Source organism: Budorcas taxicolor, chromosome 11, assembly GCF_023091745.1.
Source record: "Budorcas taxicolor isolate Tak-1 chromosome 11, Takin1.1, whole genome shotgun sequence".
Lineage (NCBI taxonomy): Eukaryota > Metazoa > Chordata > Mammalia > Artiodactyla > Bovidae > Budorcas > Budorcas taxicolor.
In genome coordinates this window covers 33547910-33572872 of record NC_068920.1, presented here as the reverse complement: position 1 = coordinate 33572872, position 24963 = coordinate 33547910, and the positions used below count along the sequence as shown (strand labels likewise).

General features: G+C 36.9%; 1 protein-coding gene across 1 annotated transcript in view; it reads left to right on the top strand.

Annotated features, from left to right (window-relative positions):
* Positions 1-1158: 1158 nt before the first annotated feature.
* Positions 1159-24963, top strand: part of TSBP1 (testis expressed basic protein 1) — a 62469-nt gene continuing 38664 nt past the window's right edge. Inside the window, exons 1-17 of the mRNA XM_052648197.1 lie at positions 1159-1171; positions 2795-2893; positions 3884-3916; positions 4326-4358; positions 5427-5459; positions 5545-5574; positions 5669-5689; positions 6944-6964; positions 7489-7509; positions 16311-16331; positions 18925-18963; positions 19513-19533; positions 21287-21307; positions 21987-22007; positions 22561-22581; positions 23183-23203; positions 24795-24815. Coding sequence (XP_052504157.1) covers positions 1159-1171; positions 2795-2893; positions 3884-3916; positions 4326-4358; positions 5427-5459; positions 5545-5574; positions 5669-5689; positions 6944-6964; positions 7489-7509; positions 16311-16331; positions 18925-18963; positions 19513-19533; positions 21287-21307; positions 21987-22007; positions 22561-22581; positions 23183-23203; positions 24795-24815 — 490 coding nt within the window. The remainder of the gene's footprint in view (positions 1172-2794; positions 2894-3883; positions 3917-4325; positions 4359-5426; positions 5460-5544; positions 5575-5668; positions 5690-6943; positions 6965-7488; positions 7510-16310; positions 16332-18924; positions 18964-19512; positions 19534-21286; positions 21308-21986; positions 22008-22560; positions 22582-23182; positions 23204-24794; positions 24816-24963) is intronic.

Below are 24963 nucleotides of genomic sequence, written 5' to 3'. Positions count from 1 at the left end.
AATTTTTAATGACTCCTTCCTCCTCAATCTAGATCATAAAAATAGGCTAAATAAGGATTTCAACTATCAGAGTCAATCTTAGAAGACAAAGTAGGTAGGGGGAAAATCCTATAACTGGAGAGCATTACTCTCTTCCTCCTGCACCTCACTGCTTAGTCTAAAATATATCACCATGGACAGTAGGCCTCCAAAACTGAAATGAACTGTGGCTTTGTAAACAGAATATGGACTCTGGAGTCAGAAACTCTACTGTTTGCTGGTTGGGCAGTTTCAGATGTCTTAGTCTTAAAGGATTTCATTGAGAAGATTATTGGGGATTAAATGTGTTGGTCCTTGGAAAGTATCTACTACAGAGCTATATTGGGGAAGGAAATGGCAACCCACTACAATATTCTTGCCTGTGAAGTCTCATGGAGAAATGAACCTCGCAGGTTACAGTCCATGGGGTCGCAAGTCAGGTATGACTTAGCAACTAAATCACCACAGAGACTTATGGTTCCGAAACACTTAATAAAAGGGGGTTTTACTGCTCTCTTTGTCCTCCACAGTGGCTTGTGAAATCCCATTCACTGGCTCATTCTTCCTCGCACCACAACCTCTTAGCTTTCCCTTACTACATTTAACTCCATTGCCTCAGCTTCATGATTCACCCTCCATTTGTTTCAAGGAACATAGAAATGTTTTTCACTTTTAATCATCAAACATTTATTAAGTCCCTAACTGCCTCAAGAGTTACAAAGATGAATGAAACACAATCTCTGGTCTCAAAATCCCTGGAAAATTAGAAATTATCCCAGAGCCCAGACAGAGTAAGTTCCCTTCCAGTATCCTAAGTTTAAGATCCTCCAAAGTATTCTGAAATCTTTACAGCCTCTTGGTTCCCTTCTTCCTTTCCTCCTGCCTCTAAGTTCTAGTTCTTTGTTATGACACACATTCCAGAACTTTCACAGGCCATACTCCTGTAGTCTGCTTAGGTCTGATCAACCTGAGCCACACGATTCCTCTGTGACTCTCTGCATCCTTGTTTACAAGGGCCTCCCCCACATCCAAGTTCATACTGCTCAGAAACAGTGAGCTTGGGGTGTTTGTTTTATCTTGATTGCCCTCTGACAAAGAAATCCAGATGACACAGAACCCACTGAGGACAATACCTGGAACATGGCAGTCTTGGGTATGGACTGACGCCTTCTCTGAGGCCTTCTTGACCCTACTGGCTCAGGAGTCTTCTCTTTGGGAATTTTAATACAACTGCTTTCCTTGCCTTGCCTGCTTTCTTTCAAATCAATATCCTTTCTTTCACTCTCATTGATTTCTCTGGAAGCCTGAGGAAAACAAACCCACATTCAACCTGTAGCCTGAGTGCTGATTTCTCCTTCACTTTCTTTCTGGAGTTGGAATTGGTCAAAGAAAATAGCTATTTTCTGGAGAAACAGGAAAATTCCTCAGTCTTTTATCTCACTGCCTGTAATATTGCTAACTTTATAATCTTCCTCCATTCTTCCTCTTATTTTCTTCAGGAAGAGAGAGGAACATTTTCTTAGTGGTCTAACATAAGAACATTCCAGGCACCATTCAAGAGGCTTGATCCAATATCCTATGTGTTTATTCCTTCCTCTCCTAAGGATTATTTCATATCAGATATGAAATTGTTACTTTCATGATAGAGATCAAACTATTTGCTCTTCATTTTAGTGGTATATTAAGAGCAAATCTCTGAAGGTTATTTGGTAAGAGAACTTTTTCTCTTCTGACCTAATACATAGAAGACTCAGCAAACGTTTTCCTAATTTGCCCTAATTGGAGGTATATTGTTACATCTTGAGGTGAATTCACATACTGCTTTTTTGCAGTATCCTTAATCTTGGTGTAATGTTCTTAGCCCTTCGAAGTCTAATTTTCTTCAGCATTTTTCACAGTCATAGTCAGATTTATGGTTGGTTCTTTAATTCATTCATTCCTCCCATTCTCTCTCCCATCCTCCCTCATTCCTACCTTTGTTTTCTCTCTCTCTTTCCATCTTTCCTTCTTTTCTTCCTTCACCAAAAGCCTCCACAGTCTATGCTCTTCATAACCACAGCAATATAATCTTGTTAAGATTCTCTCTTTAGTGACACATAAACACACACTAAGGTAAGAAAGTCTCACTGCGCTCTCTCCTACTGACCACAGTAGCAACCCTCATAAATATTTATCTTATAATGAAGGACTTGGTAAGTGATGTTTGAGGGGTCTTTTTCAATAAGAAATTTCTTTCCTCTGCTGTGACTTGCATTAGTATGAACTGAATGACCTACAGTCAAATTTTTTGATCACCCATGAAAAAATTTTGAGCGTTCATTTTTTATATATATATAAAAATTTTATGAACACACTACTAATACATAAAGAAAACAGAAAGTCTATAAAATTTTAAGTTATAAGTTACATAAAAATAAAACTAATATTTCTTTCTAACATCCCAATGGATTTCTTTACATGCCACTGGCTCCGCTAACCATCTCTCACCCACAGAGTAAGGAGTTCAATGAGGAGGAAATCTGTCAGATTTCCCACTCTAAACCAAGGGTACAAGCATCTGAGGGTCTTAGTATCTGACCAAAAGGACCAACAGAAAAGCCAAGAAATGGGAGGGAAAATATGTGGGGACAAAAAGATGATGAAAAAGGAAGAACAGAGTTGAGGTAGCACAAAAGGGAGAGGGGGTGGTGTAGGGGAAATGTCTATCTGTACGTAAGAGGTGCCCAGAAGTTGTCTCTGATAATGACCAGGTCTAAATAAACAGGCTACAGGTGAGTTTTCATTTCAGAAATAGTTTTGGCTGTTATCCTGACTCTACTGGGATTTGCCATTCTCGCTATTTTGTTAACAAGATGGACACGGCGCAAGCAAAATGGTGAGTAACAATGAGTGAAAATGGAGATTCTCTATGAAAGCCACAGAGGTAGGAATGTCAAGATTCAGTCTGAGTTTGTTCCTATTTACCAGATATCTAGAGAATTTGCCAGTATTCTGGAAATCCATTTCAATACATGTAATCTCTGACCTATTAGTGATTCCCCCTGCATCTCACATTACAGAAAAAAAAAAAATCATATTGAGTTTAACAAGAGAAATAATATGAATAGTCTAAAAGAAAGTTATCTGAGCTCCAAGAGAAATTACGTTAGGAAAAGAAAACAGAAGAGAGAAGGCACTACACTAGTAGATACCACTGGTTAATATTATACGGAAAGAATTCAATATTTTTAGTGATTAGGGAGCTGATAAGAAGAAACAAATATACAGTAATAGTTGTCAGTGAAACAGAGATATGGCTTAGATCTACATTGACCTATTCCTGTGCCATGAGACACCTTCAGGAATTTTCTTAGCATCTTTCCCACTTCCTTCTAGTCAACTGCTGCTGCTGCTGCTGCTAAGTCACTTCAGTCGTGTCCGACTCTGTGCGACCCCATAGATGGCAGCCCACCAGGCTCCCCCTTCCCTGGGATTCTCCAGGCAAGAACACTGGAGTGGGTTGCCATTTCCTTCTCCAATGCATGAAAGTAAAAAGTGAAAGTGAAAGTCGCTCAGTCGTGTCTGACTCTTCGCGATCCCATGGGCTGCAGCCTACCAGGCCCCTTTGTCCATGGGATTTCGCATCCCCTCCTTATTTCTCATATTCAGTGACTACAAGCTCTCAGAGAATAGTAAGTCATATGGAAGGACAAACAAAACAAGGCTGACTGGAGGCATGGGAAAAAAGGTAGGAACCAGTAATGCATGATGTCAAGACCATTTGGGGAGCAAAGAAGCATGGCTTAGAGTGAGGAGAGTTGAAACAGGATAAAAAACACCTCTCACAAGTGGCTAATAGAAATATTTTTGCTTAATTCTTCCACAGAAATTGATATCTCAAGATACAGTTCTGAACAAAGTAAGTACTTATACCCATGAGAAAAAGAAAGTAAGCATTTATGAAATTTCCATAAATCAGGGACCAAATCTGTCTTGTTTACCATTGCATTTGCAGCACCTTGCATAGTGCATCATTCCATGAACTGAACTTCTAAGTTACTGGGAGAATTTCACCAAGAGGAAAAAGCAACTTTGAGAGCCCTTTTGATTATTATTCAGCCCAGATAATATTATGAAAATGGTGACTGGCGTGGTCATTAGCATAATCTCCTGTTACTTATGCACAGTCCTTAGTTTCTGCAAAGTAAATTAATTTCCCATCATTACCTGTTATCAGGAGTTCATGTCTACTTTAGGTCTCAGAGTCTTAAAGCCCCGCTAATTTTCAAGGAGCAAAATCATGGAGCGCTCTCTCCTTTTTCTTCCAGGTGCTGGTCTGTTGGACTATGAGGATGACAGAGGTAAATAAACTAGGAAATACTAGAGAAAAACTAGGAAAGTGTTCCTGAGGGGATAAAATGGGCTCATCTCCCTTAGAGCATGATTTATTACATAGCACGTCTTTTGTTGTTATAATTTCCAACTGCCAAATCATCTCCTTCTGTATATACAAATACGTGAAAGATTGTGTATTTTTTTCTGAGAAAAGACAAATATGTTCCCTTCTTAAGACCACTAAAAGAATTCTTTCCAGTTGCTTTTAATCCCAAGATCTTGGAAAGGTTAATGAACTTTTGAAATGAAACAATTACCTGGATGTGTAAAATGAGAATAAAATACACAATTCATGAGCTGTCATGAAGCAGCATACATGACGATACTTTATAAGGTATAAAGTATAATAGGTGAGCACAACTTATATTTTTTATCTTCATATTATAAGATAAAAATTGATACACAAAGGTTTAAGATACTTATCCAAATTCACCTAGCAAAGGAAGGAGTTGAATAGTGAAGCCAATTTGTGGCCCTGAACTCAATATTCACACTCTTACATCTTACTATCCAAAAATGATTTAAGACAAAAAAAAGGCTTATTTTATACTATTTATTATTATAAAGAGAGTTACACTCTGTCCCTCAAATCAGAACGTGTGGTCTGACATGAGTGATAAAATGAAATGATAAAGCTTATTTGAAATAAAACATTCAAAAATCCAATGATTCTGAGATTCCAAGACACACTCTACTTCTTTGTAAGGACACACAACACGCACACACTACAAGCACATAGATTCATATCCCCAAGAGGAAAGAAAAGAGTGGGTAACTTGGTCACTTTGCTTGTCCCACATTTGGACTCTTGGCCCATTTCCCCTCTTCTTATCTCTATGATTCATCTGTCTTGACCAGCAAGATTGAGGAGCAAAGGGCCCTGATAATTTCCTCTTTCTTTTCTGAAACAGAATCCAAAGAAAATGAGAATATCTGGGAAACTAGAAAAGTCTCTTAGAAGCTAGATTAAAACTAATGATGAAACATTTCTTGATGGGCTGTTAGTTAACTTAATCTGTTTTTTCCCCCAAAAGATTTTTCTTCTCCAAGAGCTAAAAGAGGAAGAGGTAAATAGATTTTCACCTAATAAGAAAACAATGTAGACATAGTTGTCAAGGTAGAATCTCATTATATTTTCCTCTTCTTTTTTAGGATTCCGGAATTTATACTCAACAGAAAGTGGTAAATAAATTAGATCCTAGCTTGCTAAGGAATTAATACATAAATTGCTTATGAGAAATTAAGAATCTTTATTTTTTTTCCTTCAATCCTCTAGACATTTCATATGATGATCGAGGTAAGTCTATTTAGAGATTATGGTAAAATTAAAGGAAAATCTATATTTTTCCTGTTATACATGAAGGGCTATAAAACCTACCCAGGTAAAAGATAAGAAACCAAATTAACATATAGAAGATTGTGACATTCAGAAATGTTCACCTTCACACTGTGAGACACTTTTTCCCAAGTGCTATTCAATTCCTCGCCTATTTACTTCCTAACTGGTTTAAGAAAAGTAATCTGAGTAACTCAGGAGAAATTCAGTATTTTAGAGCTCAGAAATGCTAAATATTCAGTGAGTCTTTCTTAATATAAATGCTAAGAAACAAAAGAATAAACCCCTGAAAATTCAGCACATTAGGGTATGATCTGTGCATGGAATGCACTGAATTTATTTTTAATGTTATTAACTTCTAAAGCAAATGTAGCATTTTCTATCTTTAAAATATCCATAGAATTATAAGAAACAAGTAGCATTAATGGAAAGCAGGGATTTTGTGTGTTTTAGTCTTAATTCACATTACAAAGACAATCAAGTATCTCCTCCAACATATGAGCTCATATAAATGCTCATATAAATGAGCAAAGCACTCATTTTCAGAAAAAGAGCTGGGAAAAAAAATACATGTTGCCTTCACAGTTCTGGGTGGATCTTTAACTACTTCAGTAAAATAACAAACGATACCATTAAGCAACATAATTTAAGTCACTTCCAGAGTGCCAGTATTATTTATTTTTCCATTTTCATGAAAATAACAGTGATAATATGACAAGTTTTTGTGTAATAGTGATAACACGTCAAGCTTTGTATGTCTCTGGAGCTTTTGTAGAAAATCTATTTCTATAAAATCACTAAGAAACAAGTTTTAGATGAAAGGATATACATTCAATCACAATAAGCATATGCATATGGATTCATTATAATTTGCATTATCATCACTGAACTTGAATTTTCAATCAGCTGAGTAAATCTTTTTCCTTTTTTCTCTTATTTAGCCTCATTTTATAGCTAATATGTACTGTTTTAGTGTTTCCATGTTTTCATTATTTCTTCTCACTACACTTATTTACTTTAATTAACCTTTGCTGCCCTTCTCTTTTCCCCCTTTGGGCTTGTTATTTGGCTCATACACTAAGGCATGAAGAGATTTTGCCTTAGTTTCTTGCTTACTTGGTTACTGAGGGTGTTGACTGAGTAATCCTCCATAATGATATCAAAACTATAGAAACAGAAAATTCAAAATGACTTTTCTTTGTTTTGTGTTTTTAGAGGGATACAACAGAAATTACAGTGAGTATCCTCTTATTTCTCAACAAAAGGGTGTTTCCCATTAAGTAACATTCCCTAGGTTGTTAAAGGTTTGGGGAAAGAGAAATCCTATCAGTTTATATGACTATTAAACATTAGACAAGATCACCCAGTGCTGGTTTAGAATGATCTGTCAGTAACACGTTTCCAAACTGACTGAAAGGAAAGGAAAAAAAAAAAATTAGAGAAAGTGTTGAATGTGAGAAAAAGGAAGTGATAAACAGAGAGAAGAGAAAAAGAGACAGAAAGGAGAACAGAAGAAAATGCAAGCCACAAGTTTCATAGGAATAGCATCCATCTACTAAAACACGAAACCCTTTACAGAGATTGAAGGGATGAGAGATCTGCTGGACATGACTTCCAATGCCCACCACCAAGTCAGTAGATCTCCCTCAGCCAGGGCTTCATCTCCTGCAGAGCTGCAATGACTGAAGCTAATAGGCAAAGGTTAGGGATCCAAATTCTGATGATTTGCCTCCTGTGTCCCTGTGTTGTGTGTGTTTTAGTGCCATCAACCAGCTCCCTCGGTAAGTTCTTTGTGACTTTCTTTCAATTCTACTGTCATCTGGTTTGCAAGTCCTGAAGTTCCTGTATTTGATTTTTTCTCTTAAAGAAGTTTTAAAAATAAAGGATACAAATAATTAACACTTGTAAACCCACACCCTAAATTTGATAACTGGTATTATTTTTGTCTTAATTCTTAACTGGCAGGTAGAAATCTTATGTCTCCATTTATAGATCTATTCTACTCGCTCCTCTTCCCAAAGAGTTATAAGTGTATTATAAATCTTTTATTTATTTTCACATATTTATATAATCTCTCTGTAACACTTAACACATAGTATTGTTTTGCATACATTTTTAAAAATTTTACTAAAATGGCATCATTCTAAAACCATCATTACAATCTGCTTTTTCCCCAACAAACATGGTAATATTGAGATATATAGAAATCCAAATTATGCATTTTAATCACTGAATGATATTCTAACTTACAAATATACATTATTTTTATTTTTTCCCCTACTGATACATTCTTAACGTTTCCAATTTCTTCTGTCACAAATAATACTATAAAATGTCCTTCTGTAAGGGAGAAATAGTTTATTCAAGGTACCTACCCTGAAGTGAGATGAATGAATCACACTATGTATGAACATTCAAGTAAGTTAGGGATATTTTAAGTTTACTATTGTGTGAGTTCCATGGTAGTTACACATAGCAAAATGTGCTATGTGTGAAGCATAGCAAAATGTATAAAAGTTTCCCATTTCCCTGCATCAGTTCAAACATAGATTTGGTCATACTTTTACACTACTGCCACTTTGATAAGTTAAATTACTTTTTTACGGTCATAGATGTATATAAATGTTTGGGCATCTTTCAGGTTTAGCATTGCTGGCTTCATCCTGTGCCTTTCTTCTTTTACTTTGGCCCAAAGACAATCCTTTAGTGGTTCTTTAAGCCCCATGTGTGTGTAAAAATTTTTCTAAGCCTTTGTATGACTGAAAATAGTTTTTCTTCACCCTCAGCTTTAAACAAGAGTTAAGCTGAGTAAATAATTAACAATTATTTTTTCTCACACTTTGAAGATTTATTCCATTGTCTTCTGGCATTTACTATTGCTGATAAGAATATGCTACTATTTTGATGACTGTACCTAAGTAAATATGGTTTTCAGATTTTATCCTTACAGTCTGCATTTTAATTTATACATATATTAATTAAATATATATATATAAGCCACTGGCTTCCCCAGTGGCTCAGCAGCAAAGCATTCACCTGCAGTGTAGGAGCTGCATCTATCTAACAAACTATAGTCTCTTCTTCTAAAATAACTGTCAAATATGTGTAAAGACTCTCCTCACAGCTTCAGGTCTGGTAACGTCTCTTTCATATTCCTCATTTGCATTAGTTAACTCCAGCTCCTATAATAGGTAAATCTTAGAATTTCAGTGATTCTAATCATAAAACCCCATTATTCTGTAATATCAAATATGCCTGGTTCATAATTAGCTCTTCTGTCAGCAATGACTTAAGCATTCAAGTTCATCCTATATCTCTACCATCTTTACCTTATGGCTTCTAAGTTCATCTTGCCTACCTTAAGTGAGCAGAGGAGAAAAGCTTTTAGATCATGAGTGGGAGACTTTTATGGATAAGCCTGGATGTTGTCACACATCACTTCCAAATAATTGGCTAGAATTCAATCATATGTCTAAACCTAATGGCAAGGGAATCTGGGGGCAATAGTCTAACCATGCTGTATTAATTTTCTATTGCTATTATAACAAAATGCCACAAATTTAATGGCTTCAAACAACACAAATTTATTATTTTATAGTTCTATAGATTAGAAATCTGACATGTCTTACTTGACTAAAAATCAAGGTGTTAGCAAGGCTGTATTCTTTCTGGAAATTCTAGAAGTCAATCTGTTTCCTTGTTTTTTCAGCCTCTAGAGGCTGCCCACATTCTTTATGGTCCTTGGCTTATGGTCCCCTTCCTCCACCTTCAAAGCTAGTTAAAATAAGCTAAACTTTCACATCATATCACTCTGAACTTTGTTCATTATTACATCTCTCTCTTTGACTCCCTTCAACTTCCTGCTTCTGCTTTTAACACTTCTTGTGAAGAAGGCTGAGTGCCGAAGAATTGATGCTTTTGAACTGTGGTGTTGGAGAAGACTCTTGAGAGTCCCTTGGACTGCAAGGAGATCCAACCAGTCCATTCTGAAGGAGATCAGCCCTGGGATTTCTTTGGAAGGAATGATGCTAATGCTGAAGCTCCAGTACTTTGGCCACCTCATGCGAAGAGTTGACTCATTGGAAAAGACTCTGATGCTGGGAGGGATTGGGGGCAGGAGGAGAAGGGGACAACAGAGGATGAGATGGCTGAATGGCATCACTGACTGGATGGACGTGAGTCTGAGTGAACTCCGGGAGATGGTGATGGACAGGGGGGCCTGGCGTGCTGCAATTCATGGGGTCACAGAGAGTTGAACATGACTGAGCTACTGAACTGAACTGAACTGAATATTACACTGGGCCTACACAGATCATACAGAATAATCTTTCTTTTTTTAAGATTAACTGATTAGCAACATTAACTCCATTTGCAACCCTGATTCCATGTAATGTAACATATTCACAGATTCTGGGGATTAGGATGTGACCATGCAGGAGAGGGGAGTGAAGGGGTTCTATATCATTCCCTTATTTCTCAATGCTTGACCTTGGATGTTTTCCTCAGATTATATCATTCACTAATTCTTTCTCTGTGTTGTTGTTTAGTCACCAAGTTGTGTCCGACCCTTTTACTACCCATGGAGTGTAGCCACCAGGCTCCTCTATTCATGTAGATTTCCCAGACAAGAATATTGAAGTGGGTTGCCATTTCCTTCTCCAGGGATCCTCCTGACCCATGGATTGAACCTACACCTTCTGCATTGCAGGTGGATTCTTTACCACTGAGCCACTGAGGAAGCCCAAGTCTTTTCTTTTTTTTTTAATTGGAGGCTAATTACTTTACAATATTGTGCTGGTTTTGCCATACATTCACATGAATTGGCCATGGGTGTACATGTGTTCCCCATCCTGACCCTCCCTCCCACCTCCCTCCCCAGCCCATCTCTCAGGGTCATCCCAGTGCACCAGCCCTGAGCACCCTGCCTCATGCATCAAACCTGGACTGGCGATCTATTTCACATATGTTATATACATGTTTCAATGCTATTCTCTCAAATCATCCCACCCTTGCCTTCTCCCACAGAGTCCAACAGTCTGTTCTTTACATCTGTGTCTCTTTCGCTGTCTCGCATATACGGTCATTGTTACCTTCTTTTTAAATTCCATATATATGCGTTAATATACTGTATTGGTGTTTTTCTTTCTGACTTACTTCACTCTGTATAATAGGCTCCAGTTTCATCCACCTCATTAGAACGGATTTAAAGGAATTCTTTTTAATAGCCAAGTAATATTCCATTGTGTATATCTACCATGGCTTTCTTATCCATTCATCTGCTGATGGACATCTAGATTGCTTCCATGTCCTGGCTATTATAAACAGTGCTGCAATGAACATTGGGGTACACGTGTCTCTTTCAACTCTGGTTTCCTCGGTGTGTATGCCCAGCAGTGGGACTGCTGGGTCATATGGCAGTTCTATTCTCAGGTTTTTAAGGAATCTCCACACTGTTCTCCATAATGGCTGTACTAGTTTGCATTCCCACCAATAGTGTAAGAGGGTTCCTTTTCCTCCACACCCTCTCTAGCATTTATTGTTCGTAGACTTTTGGATAGCAGCCATTCTGACTGGCGTGAGATGGTACCTCATTGTGGTTTTGACTTACATTTCTCTGATAATGAGTGATGTTGAGCATCTTTTCATGTATTTGTTAGCCATTTGTATGCCTTCTTTGGAGAAATGTCTGTTTCGTTCTTTGGCCCATTTTTTGATTGTGTCACTTATTTTTCTGGAATTGAGCTGCAGGAGTTGCTTGTGTATTTTTGAGATTAATTCTTTGTCAGTTGCTTCATTTGCTATTATTTTCTCCCATTCTGAAGGCTGTCTTTTCACCTTGCTTATAGTTTTCTTTGTTGTGCAAAAGCTTTTAATTTTAATTAAGTCCCATTTGTTTATTTTTGCTTTTATTTCCATTACTCTGGGAGGTGGGTCATAGAGGATCCTGCTGCAATTTATGTCAGAGAGTATTTTGCCTATGTTTTCCTCTAGGAGTTTTATGGTTTCAGGTCTTACATTTAGATCTTTAATCCATTTTGAGTTTATTTTTGTGTATGGTGTTAGAAAGTGTTCTAGTTTCATTCTTTTTCAAGTGGTTGACCAGTTTTCCCAGCACCACTTGTTAAAGAGATTGTCTTTTCTCCATTGTATATTCTTGCCTCCTTTGTCAAAGATAAGGTGTCCACAGGTGCATAGATTTATCTCTGGACTTTCTATTTTGCTCCATTGATCTATTTTTCTGTCTTTGTGCCAGTACCATACTGTCTGGTTGATTCCTCCAGTTCCATTCTTCTTTCTCAAGATTGGGAAGCCCAATTCTTTCTCTGAGTCTCTTCTCTTTGTTTACCCACCTAATGATTTTTATAATTTAATGACTACATTTTCTACATTTGTTCATTCCATTTTATTCTCTATCAAATATAGCTTCTTCTGAATTAATGTTATTCTGCTTTATGGATTCTATCCTTTATTAACTTCCCTTGTGGCTTAGCTGGTAAAGAATCCAGCTGCAATGTGGGAAACCTAGGTTAAATCCCTGGGTTGGGAAGATCCCGTGGAGAAGGGAAAGGCTACCCAATCCAATATTCTGGCCTGGAGAATTCCATGGACACAGTCCATGGGGTCACAAAGAGCTGTACATGACTAAGCGACTTACACTTCACTTCACTATTTGAAAATCTCTTTTGAATTGCTCTTCCTTCATGTGTTGTCCCATTTGTTGTGGCTACTGTCTATCACAACAATATATTCTGACTTCTGTCTGTGAGCTCACTGGTTATCATCTGTTCGAGTTTCTCATAAATCTTTGTTGTATAATAATCCTATTACCGCACAGACTTTATAGGCCAGTTTTTATAAGTTTATACATGCATAGTTTCTTCCCTACATGATGGATTCAAATGTGGGCTCTATACCTGAACTCAGCTTACACTGAAGTTCTACCATTGCTGATGACTCCATTTCCAACCATGGCCTGGTGCAAACAGGTCATTTCCTGGCATATACCACCTAACCAAGAGGTGAGAATTAATGGTGCCCTTTTCACAGACTGAGCTTTTGTGAGACTTAGATATACAAGAAGACTAGTCCCAGGCTCTTAAAATGCATAAGACACATGGCCTTCATTTTTGTTTCTGATCGGCTGTTGATATCCCAGCTTCTTGTTAAGATACATGAGTGATGAAACTTCCAATTAACTATCCAAAATATGGACTACCTCTTGATATATTATTCTAGGAGACTTTTTTCCTAGTTTTCAAACTCAGCTCTACATTTTAAATTTTTAAGAAATATTGTGCCCAACTTTTCCAAGTGATTAGAGAAGCAGGTGAAATATCCATCTTGACAGTGAGCCTTGACATTTTATCTTCTAACGTTCAGGTACATCCTGTCTTTTCTTGTTATTCAGCATTCCCATAGGACACAAATGATTTTGAAATGGAAACCCTTTGTTGAAGCAGTTATATAGTAATGATTTTGTGCAACAAAGGATCTTTCAAAGGAGAAAATAAGACAAAGAAAATTAAGGAGAGGGAAAAGGAAGAAGAGGAGAGACAAGAAGGAACAGGGGAAAGGACAAAAGCAGCTGGATCAGAAATGAAAGAAGATATGGAGGCAGGAAAGTTTCCACGGTCTGAGAAACTATTAATCCCCAAAACCGTGTTATTCTTTTAACAAAAGAAATTAAATGATGGATTGCATAGATCTTGCAATCCTGTCCTATCTTAAGACTATTACTGATAGAATAAATAAAATCTGAAGTTCATACCCAAAGAGCAATCCATAGATGGATATCTATCTTCCCACCAGATGGCACTGCAACTGATAATAAAAAAAGGAATGCGACCTGTTTCCATAATCTCTTCCTAACATAGTAGCTATAGAATCTAAGTTCTCCCTGAGACACACTGATCTTTTTCTGTTTTCTTTTAGCACAGTCTCAATCCAATATTGGTAAGTTCCTTTCAGTTTAGTCGCTCAGTCATGTCCGACTCTTTGTGACCCCATGGATTGCAGCATGCCAGGCTTCCCTGTCCATCACCAAATCCTGGAGCTTACTCAAACTCATGTCCATTGAGTCAATGATGCCATCCAACCATCTTATCCTCTGTTGTCCCCTTTTCCTTCTGTCTTAAATCTTTCCCAGCATCGGGGTCTTTTCCAATGAGTCAGTTCTTCACATCAGGTGGCCAAAGTATTGGAGTTTCACCTACAGCGTCAGCCCTTCTAATGAATATTCAGGACTGATTTCCTTTAGGATTGACTGATTGGATCTTCTTGCAGTCCAAGGGACTCTCAATAGTCTTCTCCAACATCACAGTTCAAAAGCATCAATTCTTCAGTGCTCAACTTTCTTTATAGTCCAACTCTCACATCCATACATGACTACTGGAAAAACCAGAGCTTTGACTAGATGGACATTTGTCAGCAAGTAATGTCTCTGCTTTTTAATATGTTGTCTAGGTTGGTCATAGCTTTTCTTCCAAGGAGCAAACGCCTTTTAATTTCATGGCTGCAGTCACAAACTGCAGTGATTTTGGAGCCCCCCAAAAAATAAAGTCTGTCTCTGTTTCCACTGTTTCCCCATCTATTTGCCATGAAGTGATGGGACTGGATGCCAGGATCTTAGTTTTCTGAATGTTGAATTTTAAGCCAACTTTTTCACTTTCCTCTTTCACGTTCATCAAGAGGTTCTTCAGTCCTTCTTCACTTTCTGCCATAAGGGTGGTGTCATCTGCATATCTGAGGTTATTGATATTTCTCCCGGCAATCTTGATTCCAGCTTGTGCTTCATCAGCCCAGCATTTCACATGATGTACTCTGCATATAAGTTAAATAAGCAGTTTACATCTTCTTTACATCTACCATTTACATTTACCAGGTACTTTATTTACATCTTCTTAATAACCCTATGAAGTAGACATCATCACAAATGATCTATTTTAAGTGAACAAACTTAGGTGCAAAAAAGGAGTTGAGCAGTTTGTGCAGGGTCACACAGTTAGCAAGTAAAAGAATGAGGACGTAAATTCAAGCATTTTAGCACCTAATCCCCCACAGTACCTAAACAGAACTAATTAGGGTCCCATTTTAAAGAGTTTCATGAGAATTATGTGCTTTTTTAATCTATTAATTCAGACTTTTCCAGGTTTTTATTATTCCTCAGTGTCTATTCCAAGAATCTTATTTAAGTCTTCTTTCTATTTCTCAATTCAGGAAAGAGAAATGAGAGCAACTGAGTAAAAACAAAGGTGAACATAGGGCAATTAAAGAAAGTTTAGCTAAGACTAAGGTCTTCCAAGCTCCCTGAAGAGTTTCAACCTTTACAAAGACTGAAAAGAAAGAGTAAATGGCCTCCATGCTCATCACTTGTCCTAAACATTTTTCTGGGCTTCAGTCACAGCACCAAAGCACAGGATCTTTAAAAATCTGTGACCAAATCTCACCACAGGTGGAACAGAGAATTGGGTGCTCCCTCAGGAGGGAAGAGTGAGAGTCTTTTTCTCATGCTTCTCTTCAAAAAGGAATTAACTCTAACGTTTTCAAGCAGCTGACCTCAAGGATTTATCTGTGTGTCCATTTAACGGAGCTCAGGGATTAAGCATGTTCCCAGTTGTTTCTCCACCATGAAGAATGTCAGCCCTTTTGCTTCTCCATTATCATAGATTTTATCAGTTAATGATGAAAGGCCCAGGAATATAGGACTTCAGTCTGTGAATTCAGACTAAGTAAATCATTAAAAGCTGAGCCAAAAAGTGTTGTTAAACCCTATTATTTTAGAGATTCATTAAATAAGGTCCCAAAGATAATGAAAATTATCAAATTTCATATAGCAATTTAAAATTTAACAAAGCGAGCAAGACAAATGCTTATCTTTTCTGCAATGAATTTAGTGAGGATTCATTCTACCAAAGTTTGTATGTTACTATTACTGTCATAATTATTATCATTAATAATTATCACAAACTTTCTCTATAACTTATATTATAAGAACACTCCAAAGATCAATGGAAAAGAATAGGAAAAAAAAAATGAGTTTACAAGTAGGAAAGAAATTACTTTTTAAAAGAATATTCCAGGAAGAATAGAAAGAGGAGAAAATTGAGTGGGGTACAGAGGAAAGTGCACTAACTTAGAGTCAGAGACCCTGGAGGCTAAAACTGCCTATAATTTTTTGGATATTCAGGCACAGACCTTTGCCTCTCTTGGTCTTGGTTTTCTTTTTTATAAATGAAACATGGCCTTTCTTTGGTTCTTGAAGCTATCACATTTTGGAGAGGATACTTTCCAAACTGAAAAGAGAAAAGTGTAAGGAATGGAAAATAGGGGAAATAAAAGATGCTGAATAGAATTATTATATTGGGAATATAGTAAGTTTGAATTCTCTCCAAAAAATTTCCACTCCTGGATAGTGTCCAAGAGGAAAGAAGATTCGAGACTTAAAGATTCAAGAGGTGTGGTAACTTGTACCTACTGGAGAATGGAGGGTCTAATGTACAGTTTCTGGAAAGACTTGGCAAATAGGTGGATTATTTAAATAATTAATTCTAGACTGATTTGAATATTTTCTATTGTTCTTTAGTTTTACCGCAAGAATCTGTGAGTAAGTTTTCTTTTTGTTTCAAAATCTGGTTTGTAAGAGCTCTATATAAAATGAGAGGAGATAAAATCATGTGAACTGAATTGCAGCCTAAAAAATTTAGTGAACCTGTGATATTAAAATGTTGTTCTGGGGACTGCCCTGGTGGTCCAGTGGTTAAGACTCTGCACTTTCACTTCAGGGGACACAGGTTCGATCCCTGGTCAGAGAATTAAGATCTTACATGCCATGCAGCACAGTAAAAAGAAAAAAAAAATTTTTAATACGGTTTGTAGGGCTCCTATACTAGGCAGAGGTAATCTCCCTGTCTTATCTGTTCCCTGCTTTAGAGTGACCAGGCTTGAGGCTCACAATTCTCCACCTTCTGTTTGATTATCTTATCTATGTCATATAAAATGCCACCTGTAGATGTATTTTGTTTGAACAGCATAGCATTATTTTAAGTTTTGTATTTTGTGTTTTTAAATAGGGTGTGCATTTTTCAAGTGGCCAACATCCTCACTAGCCCCATAACTAACATTCATAATTCATGAGAACTTCTGGCTCCTAACAGCAACTAAGTTTGTGATACCCACAAAAATAACCAGTATTGGATTTCTGTCCAATATGGAAAATTTAGCACTTTCTAAGAGAACTAATCCTGACATTTTCATTAAGAAGAGTAACTATTCTCAAACCACATTCTTAATTTAAAGAAAAAAAAAAGCACATAGCAGTACTTGGGCAAGATACTCATGTCATCATTTTTTAGCTACTTCTCCACTCCAAAAGTCAGTAAGTGGTTATCTTTCACTATCCTACTTATTGTCTTCACCTAGACAAGGCCACAAAACTCTCAGCTTAAAATTTTCCTGTCCTCATTATTCTATAGTACTTTAGGTCAGGAATAGAAAATATATAATATGCATGCCACCTCTGTTCACACTTTTGCTGGTGGCAGACTTCAATAATGGATCATAGTTCTCTTTCCTGCTCATTCCTGCTCAGCCCACATGCAACCTAAAATTCTCCTAATCTCCAGGGAGTTGCTACTTAAAATAAGCATACAACTCATATTCTTAATAATATATGTATTTTTAAACTACCTTTATTTGGTAGTGGGCATGACATGTTACTTTAATTTATACCATTTAGAAAAACTGACATCCCTTCCCAAATGCTGAAGTAGATCTCATCGTTTATGGAAAAAGCTATTATTTCCCACCTAACATAAAAAATAAATAAAAACAGAGTCATAAATATGCAAATGAAAACAAAGATTTACTATACAGCACTGAGGATTATAGCCATTATCTTGTAATAATTTTTAATGGAGCATAATATGTAAAATACTGAGTTACTATGCCATATACCTGAAACTAATGTATTTTAAATCAACTATCTTCAATAAGTATAGTTGGGTTTCCTTGGTGGCTCAGACGGTAAAGCATCTGCCTGCAATGTGAGAGACCTAGGTTCGATCTCTGGGTCAGGAAGATCCCCCGGAGAAGGAAATGGCAATCCACTCTAGTACTCTTGCCTGGAAAATTCCATGGATGGAGGAGCCTGGCATGATACAGTCAATGGGATAGCAAAAAGTCATACATGACTGAGCAACTTCACTTTATACTTCAATAAAAAAAAGAAAAAGAAATTGTAAACTTTGCAACTCACAATATTTCCTAGTAAATATAATTGTTTAAACAAGACTTCAGCACTCAAACAGTGATAAACAAAGAGAAATAAAAATACATAAACAACAAAGAGCTGAATAGGTTAAAAAAAAAAAAAAAGGACAAGGTGAGGAAAGTAATAGGGAGCAAGAATATCACTGAAAATCTCTAAAACAGGAAAGTTAAAGACCAAAGTAGGTTCTAAGTCCAAGTCATAATTTTATATATATGCAAAACCTTGGGAATTCCATAAGAAAATTAACTCATTTCATTAAAATATTTTGGTTCAGTAAAGAGACTTTTGGCAGCTGAAAATAAGATGGGTTTTTCAAGCCAAAAACAACAGTTAAGAGACTGCAAGGTAACTAAGGAAAACAAAAGGATAGTTTCTTTAAGAGTAAAATCACACAGATTAATAAATCAGAAAAACATACTGAAATGCTCATAATTATGTCCTGTCACCAACATTCGGAACTTTCTAAATGACAGTAAGAAATAAAAGAGAGAAGAAAGTAGAAGAAAAGTAAAATAAAGCAGAATACCTTAAATGCAGTGAAAACTTACTATTTTGCAGAATTTCATTCCTTATAGTCACTGAATATTTCTTTCCATAACATTTCTATTAGAACTTTTCAGCTTTCCTATCAATTATTATGCTTGCTTTTTCACTGCAACATTGCAATGTACGTAAGACAGGAGATATGATTTCCATTTTAAAGATTAGAAAATTAATGCTTCAAAGGTTTAGTGACTTACCCAGTCAAAGAGCTAGAAAGTAGCAAAGCTAGGACTCTCTAATAATGGATCTTTAACCTCAAGGGTATTTGTACCTTATGCCCTCTGAAAGTCTAAATCTAAGTGGGATTATATTTGTCAATTTCCTTTCTCTTTTGGTTAAACAGCAAACATTTATTTCTCAAAGTTCTTGTCAATTTTCATCATAGGTGATACAAATGACTTAAAAGCAACTCCAGAACTTTTATGTAAGTTTCCCCTCAACAGTTGTTTCCATCTTTTACAAAGTGCCTACCTCTGTGGGACTGGGGAGGGCGGGGGGAGTGCCTACTACTAGGGGACTGCGGGGGAGGGAGTTGAGGAGGCACATAAAAATGGAAGAAAGAGAACAATTACTCATTATTTTATTGCTCTCCTTTCTGGTGTGAGGAACTTGATGTTGATTTCAGGATCCCCCTAAGTAACTAATGATTTTCTTATTTTGCAAAGTGGAAATTCCACTAATGAAAATAAAGTAATTAACCAAAACGTAAAACAAAATCCCCAGTTCCATGGGGTCATTTAGCAAAAACAAACCTTTAGAAGGATCTGACAGCAAGATGACTGTAAAAATTGAGAATACAAAAAATAATTGAGGAGAATATGATCTTATTGGATTCCTAAGGAAAAGGGTCGAGGGAGATACAGATTCACCTTCTTACTGCCCTCCATATAAATCTGATATGTAGTAAATGCTTATTCTGAAACTCCATGAAATGTACATTCTTCAGTCAAACTTTTTTATGTTTACATTTTAGCTGGCACTGTAGGACCCATAAGTAAGTTCTTTTTCTGTATTTTAATCCTCCTGTGTTTTGCATCACTATACTGTTAGAATATGTAAGACACTCCTATCCCTGGATGTTTTTAACCCCTCCTGCACAATTTGTTAATTCTTTTCTCTTTATTCTCTAATATTATCTTAACAAGCTAGGTTCCTCTGTGAGGAAGTACTGTCAGTTTTAATTATATAAAAATTTTGAGATTCGGTGGCAGAGGGAATTATTAGAAAAGTAGGAAGTTTCCTTTCTAAAAATCCCAGTGATACTCAGAGGATAAGGATAGTGAGTTCCAATTGGCTGACCTAGGATACCCAGGATATTGTTGACAGTTGTGTGGAACTTAGCTGCCGTCTATGGAGTCACATAGAGTCAGACACGACTGAAGCCACTTAGCAGCAGCAGCAGCAGCTATTATCAGAGTAAATCCAGAAGAAGTGTCCAGATAGCATTTTAAATGATATAACCAAACATTTCTGGTAGAAGCACTGGGGGAGAATAAAGACTGAGAGATAAGAGAGAGGCAGTTGATGTAGAAATGAAAAAAAAAGGGGGGGAGGCGAGGTAAAAGGAGAGAGCAATGTACAAATGCTCTGAAACTTTACCAGTCCTTTACAACCTTGCTGTATAAAGTGAGTCCAAGGACCTGTGTTGGCATCACCTTGGAGTTTATGGGAAATGTGGAATCTCAGCCTAACACCCATTCTCAGGACTATTAAATCAGAATCTGCTTTTTAACAAGATCCCCAAGTGATTTGTATGCACAGTAAAGTTCAGAACTATTGCTTTACAGAGTTTCAATCCTTTTGCATTTGGAAAGGAAAGAAAGAGTTGAGTGTACTTGACCTAAGTTTAACTAGTTCCTCTATCTCTAAAGATTCTCCACACAAGAATAGCCTTAAAGCCAATAATAAGAAAGATGAAACTCAAAGAGGTTTGATTAATTTCCTAACACATCTCTATCCATCACTCCTGAAGATGTTCAGAACTTGAGCACTTGGGCAGTGCCAACCCTGAAGGCAGGAGGAAGAAGAACAATTTGAGGAGTTAGGGCTCATGGCAAATCACATCCTGTGTCTACTCCTCCTGGAGCGTTTATGCACACAAAACATGATTAAGATAATCAAAATGCAATCTTCAAGCATAAATACTGGACAGGTGCCACAAAAGTGCACCTAGGAGGTATAGAGGGGTACGTGTGTATGTGTGTAAAGAAAGAGAAGGCTGTTATTGCTAAGCATGGGTATCTCATGCCTCAATCTCTTTAGCCCCTAATTATATCTATGAATGTCTTGAGTCTATCTAGAAGTTTCTATTCCTTCTTAGACACTAGATATTGAAGACTAAGTTAATCTGTTGAATAAGGGAACCAAGGTTACTTAAAAGAGACAGAAATGTCCACTTCCTCCTTCAGAAGATGAGGCTATGGTTTCTAGCTAAACAAGTTCAAATTAGCCCAGCTGGAGGAAGAACAATGGCCTGTAATCTACAGAGCTACAAATAGGGCACCCACTGGGGAAGGAACACTGACCACTGCACCCCTGCAGCTCCAGCTGCCAGAGCCAGTGGTCTTGGGATCCTCCAAGATGGAGAATGAAGAATAAACCTCATTTACTTTTCCAGTGAAGTGGAAATTTTAGTCCTGGTGTCTATACTTCTGATGTTTTCCCGGAAATAATTTCAATGAAAATTGCATTTTCCTATGCCAAAACACCATTCTAATTAGTTCTGTCTTGTTTTTCTCATATTTTAGCTGGAACTATTGGCCCAATAAGTGAGTTCCTTTTCTGTTTCCTAATTCTGACACTCTTCTATGGGATAGGGGACCCTCTCTTCACCCTGTTTCCATTTCTACATCTCTAGGCTTTCCCAGTCATGCTACTTGATTGAATTTGAATCTCCTGATGCCTAAGCTATCAGAAATAGATACCTTGAATCATAACTGAGTTTAAGACAAAGGAAAGCCAAATAATTTATATTTAAAATAATGACCAGGAAAAAATTCTCTGAGTTATGGTCAAAATAATCAAAACTGTTATTTATGGGCTTTTCCTAAATTGAGGGAAGAACTACAAGAAAAACACGTAGTTCTAGGAGAAGGCAAAAGAATAAGCATGGTGAAGACAAAGGAAGAGATGGTGATGAAAAAAAGATAAAGGAACTGACATCTACCAATTCCTAAATAGTTAGAGTCCTTTGAGACAGCTGAAAGGCAGAGAAAAGAGGAAAACAGAAGAGGGAGAGGGATGAGGGTGAGGGAGAAGAGATAACTACCTTCAGACTAGGTTCTATACATTCTTCTCTGCCACAGATTTATCACTTAAGATGAATGCTGAACGATTTGATCCAGTGGGTGGATTATGGGTCTTCCTGGGTTCTTAAAAATAATATTAGTGGCATAAGAATTCAGTTAACATCAAACCACACCAATTTCCTTCCTCTTTGCATTTCAGTGCAATTCACAGCACCTATTCGTAAGTACTGAACTTGTTTATCTAGTCTGGTTCCTTTTATATCTGACCTACAGGTCTTTAGAACTGGTCTGCTCTTTTTCTTGATATCATGCTTCTTGACTCCCCTAGTATTCCTATCACAGTTTCCAAAAAAGCTCTGAATGAAGTAGAGCTTCTATGGGCTAATGTAAGAAAGTAGGAAAGAAAAGGACCCTCTTAGAAGCAGTCCTAATGCTGTCAGCAAGGGAAGGTTCACTTTTCAAATAACAGTAAGTCCCTAAAGGAATGAGGAAAAAAAGAAAAAATTCTAAGGAAAAAAAGAGGCATTACAAATAAGCGGGAATGAGTCTTTCCAAATCCTCTAAAGAGTTTCGATCAACACTGAAAAGGGAAGGCCTCCATTCCTGTAGGTCTCCTAGGTTGTGCAACAGGAAGCCTATCCAAGGACTGCCATACACGCAACCTTTGATCTCCCTGGGGTTTTCATTATGACACTCCCTCTAGAGTAAGTGTTGGAGAATGAGTTTCACAGTTGTGCAACATACTCATCTCTCTCTCTCTCTCTGTTTCTCAGCTGGAGCTACGGGACCTATCAGTAAGTTTTCTGTCTAATTCTTCACTGTAGAGCATTTTAAAAGCCTTTGGTATATTAAGGATCCTACCTTGGATTCCACGTTAGGACTTCAGGGGTTTGGGGGTCCCCATTTTCTTGACCTTTCAATTTTCTTCTACCAAGCATTTCTGCAAGTCATTAATGATTCTGTGAATGTACATTCCACTGCTAAATACAAGCTATAAAGTAAAAGACAAACACTTGTAGAAGGTTTCCAAAGACTTGTCAACATCATACAAAGGACTTTTAAAACCAGAATGAGATAAAGTGAAATGAAACAAGGGAGAAAGGAAGATAACCAAGTTTAAATGGAGAATTGTTCCAGTCCTCTACAGAGATTTTAACGGACCACCAGAGTAATCTCTCTTTACTACTTACCCTCTCAGTGGATCCATTAGATGAGGAACTCTTATATGTAATAGATTTTCTTACCATTCCAGCAAGAAAGGCAACAGCCCCACTACCCAACTGCCGCTTTCCCCAAGTTTGGTGGTAAAGAGTCTTACTATGGAACACAAACCAGAACCTGAAAGCACCTCCTCAGTTCTTTTCACTTCTTTTCTTCTTTTTTATTCTTTTATAGAGCTCTCTCAAAAGACCATCGGTAAGTCACCTAAGTCTCAAATTTTAACACCTTTTAATCCTTTATAATGCTTAAAACATCAGTCTATTTTTATTTCAATGATTCATGCCCACAGACTCCAGGACCAAGTGTTTCCACTGCCTCATTATCCCACCCAGAATTCCTAAAGGTTGGACTCACCCAGATTCTGCAATAAAAGATATTAACTACAAAGCTGAAAAACAAAGTTTTTTTTTTAAAAAAAAGCCCCCTGAGGATGGTCTTCTGTGAGCTGTTCCCACTTTAGTACACAATCTAGCTCTTTAAAGCCAATATGTAATAAAAATTTAGAACATAGCTTCTAAAATTCTAGCTTTCTGTGCATGTAATCTTTCATGTACTTTCAGAGTACATTATCTAATCTTCATTTTGTTAAAAAAAAGAAAAGAAATTTTAAGATTCTTTTTATTTCTAACTACTCTGAAAAGTTCTCTCCAGGATAGGTAGGTCCTATTTCACCAACTTTTAGCAACTTGCCCTGTTGCATTTTTCCATAGAAACATTATAAATAATGGTTAGGCTTCAAGATACAATTATCTATATATATATATGCTTATAATCAAGAGCAAACAGTCATAGCTTCACACACTGGATTATAGTATTCCTAGCAAAAACTGAAAATATTTTTAAATTATAAAACTAAAGAAATATGATTTTAGGTTCCTCCATGCTCATTTGACAAAATGAACATGAGTCTTGTATTTGTATCTAGTCACATTCTTTGAATGATTCTTATAATGCTTTATGATGTTTCTAAATCTCAAATGCATTATGTTGTTGGATTCAGTGGTGGTGGGTAAAGCAGATATTATACCCATTCCTCTTCTGCTAGGGTAATCTTGACAATGGTCCGTGCAGATGTTTAAAGAGATCCCATAAGAAAATGCCTAAACACATGGGCACTACACTCAAGGAAGCCCAAAGCCATGGCTTTCTAATAGGTATTTATACTTCTCCCAGTTCAGATGCAGTTCACTGTTCAAAGATCATCCTTGTGTAAAACCAATGCTGCCAAGTACATGGCAGACTTACAATCTTTATCAGGTCACCAAAGGATCAGAGCTAGAAAATCAACTGAAGGCTAAATTCTCATTAAAAACTGAAGACTTTGTTGACCCTTTATCCACAGACACTAAAACTAATCAAGGCAGTCTTTGACCCTTTATCAGCCTCTGAAGCTGTGAGAAGACAGGACCCTTATCTTCCTACCCTAATACCTACTCCTAGAACATATTAGCTGGTCAGAAATACTTTAGTGTACAGGGTGGTCCCTTGAAAAGGCAGTATCTTCTGTTACTGATAGGAAAGAAAAGTATAAAGTTTCGCATTTCTTTACTGTCTCCTTGCTTGACAAGGATCTTAGGAAACCCTTACCTCAGGCTGAAATATTGCAGTATATTTGAATATCCCTTTTGTTCTATAGTTAACCAAGCTCCCTGATGTTCTCATTACTGATACAACTTCCTCTCCCATACTCTACCTCTCCAAATCTCATCCCTAAATAAAATTCATTAAAAGATGTGTTCTTCATCTGAACATCCATATTCATTTGTCAATTTGAATTTCTTTTTAGTGCAAACTCCAGGACCTATTGGTAAGTTGCCCATATGTATGTGTGTGTGTATATATATATATATATATATATATATGATACATATGTACATTAATAAGGATGATGTAAGAAATGACGAAGAAGACAATAGAAAGATGGCTCAGAGAGGGATAAAAAATGATGTGAAGAA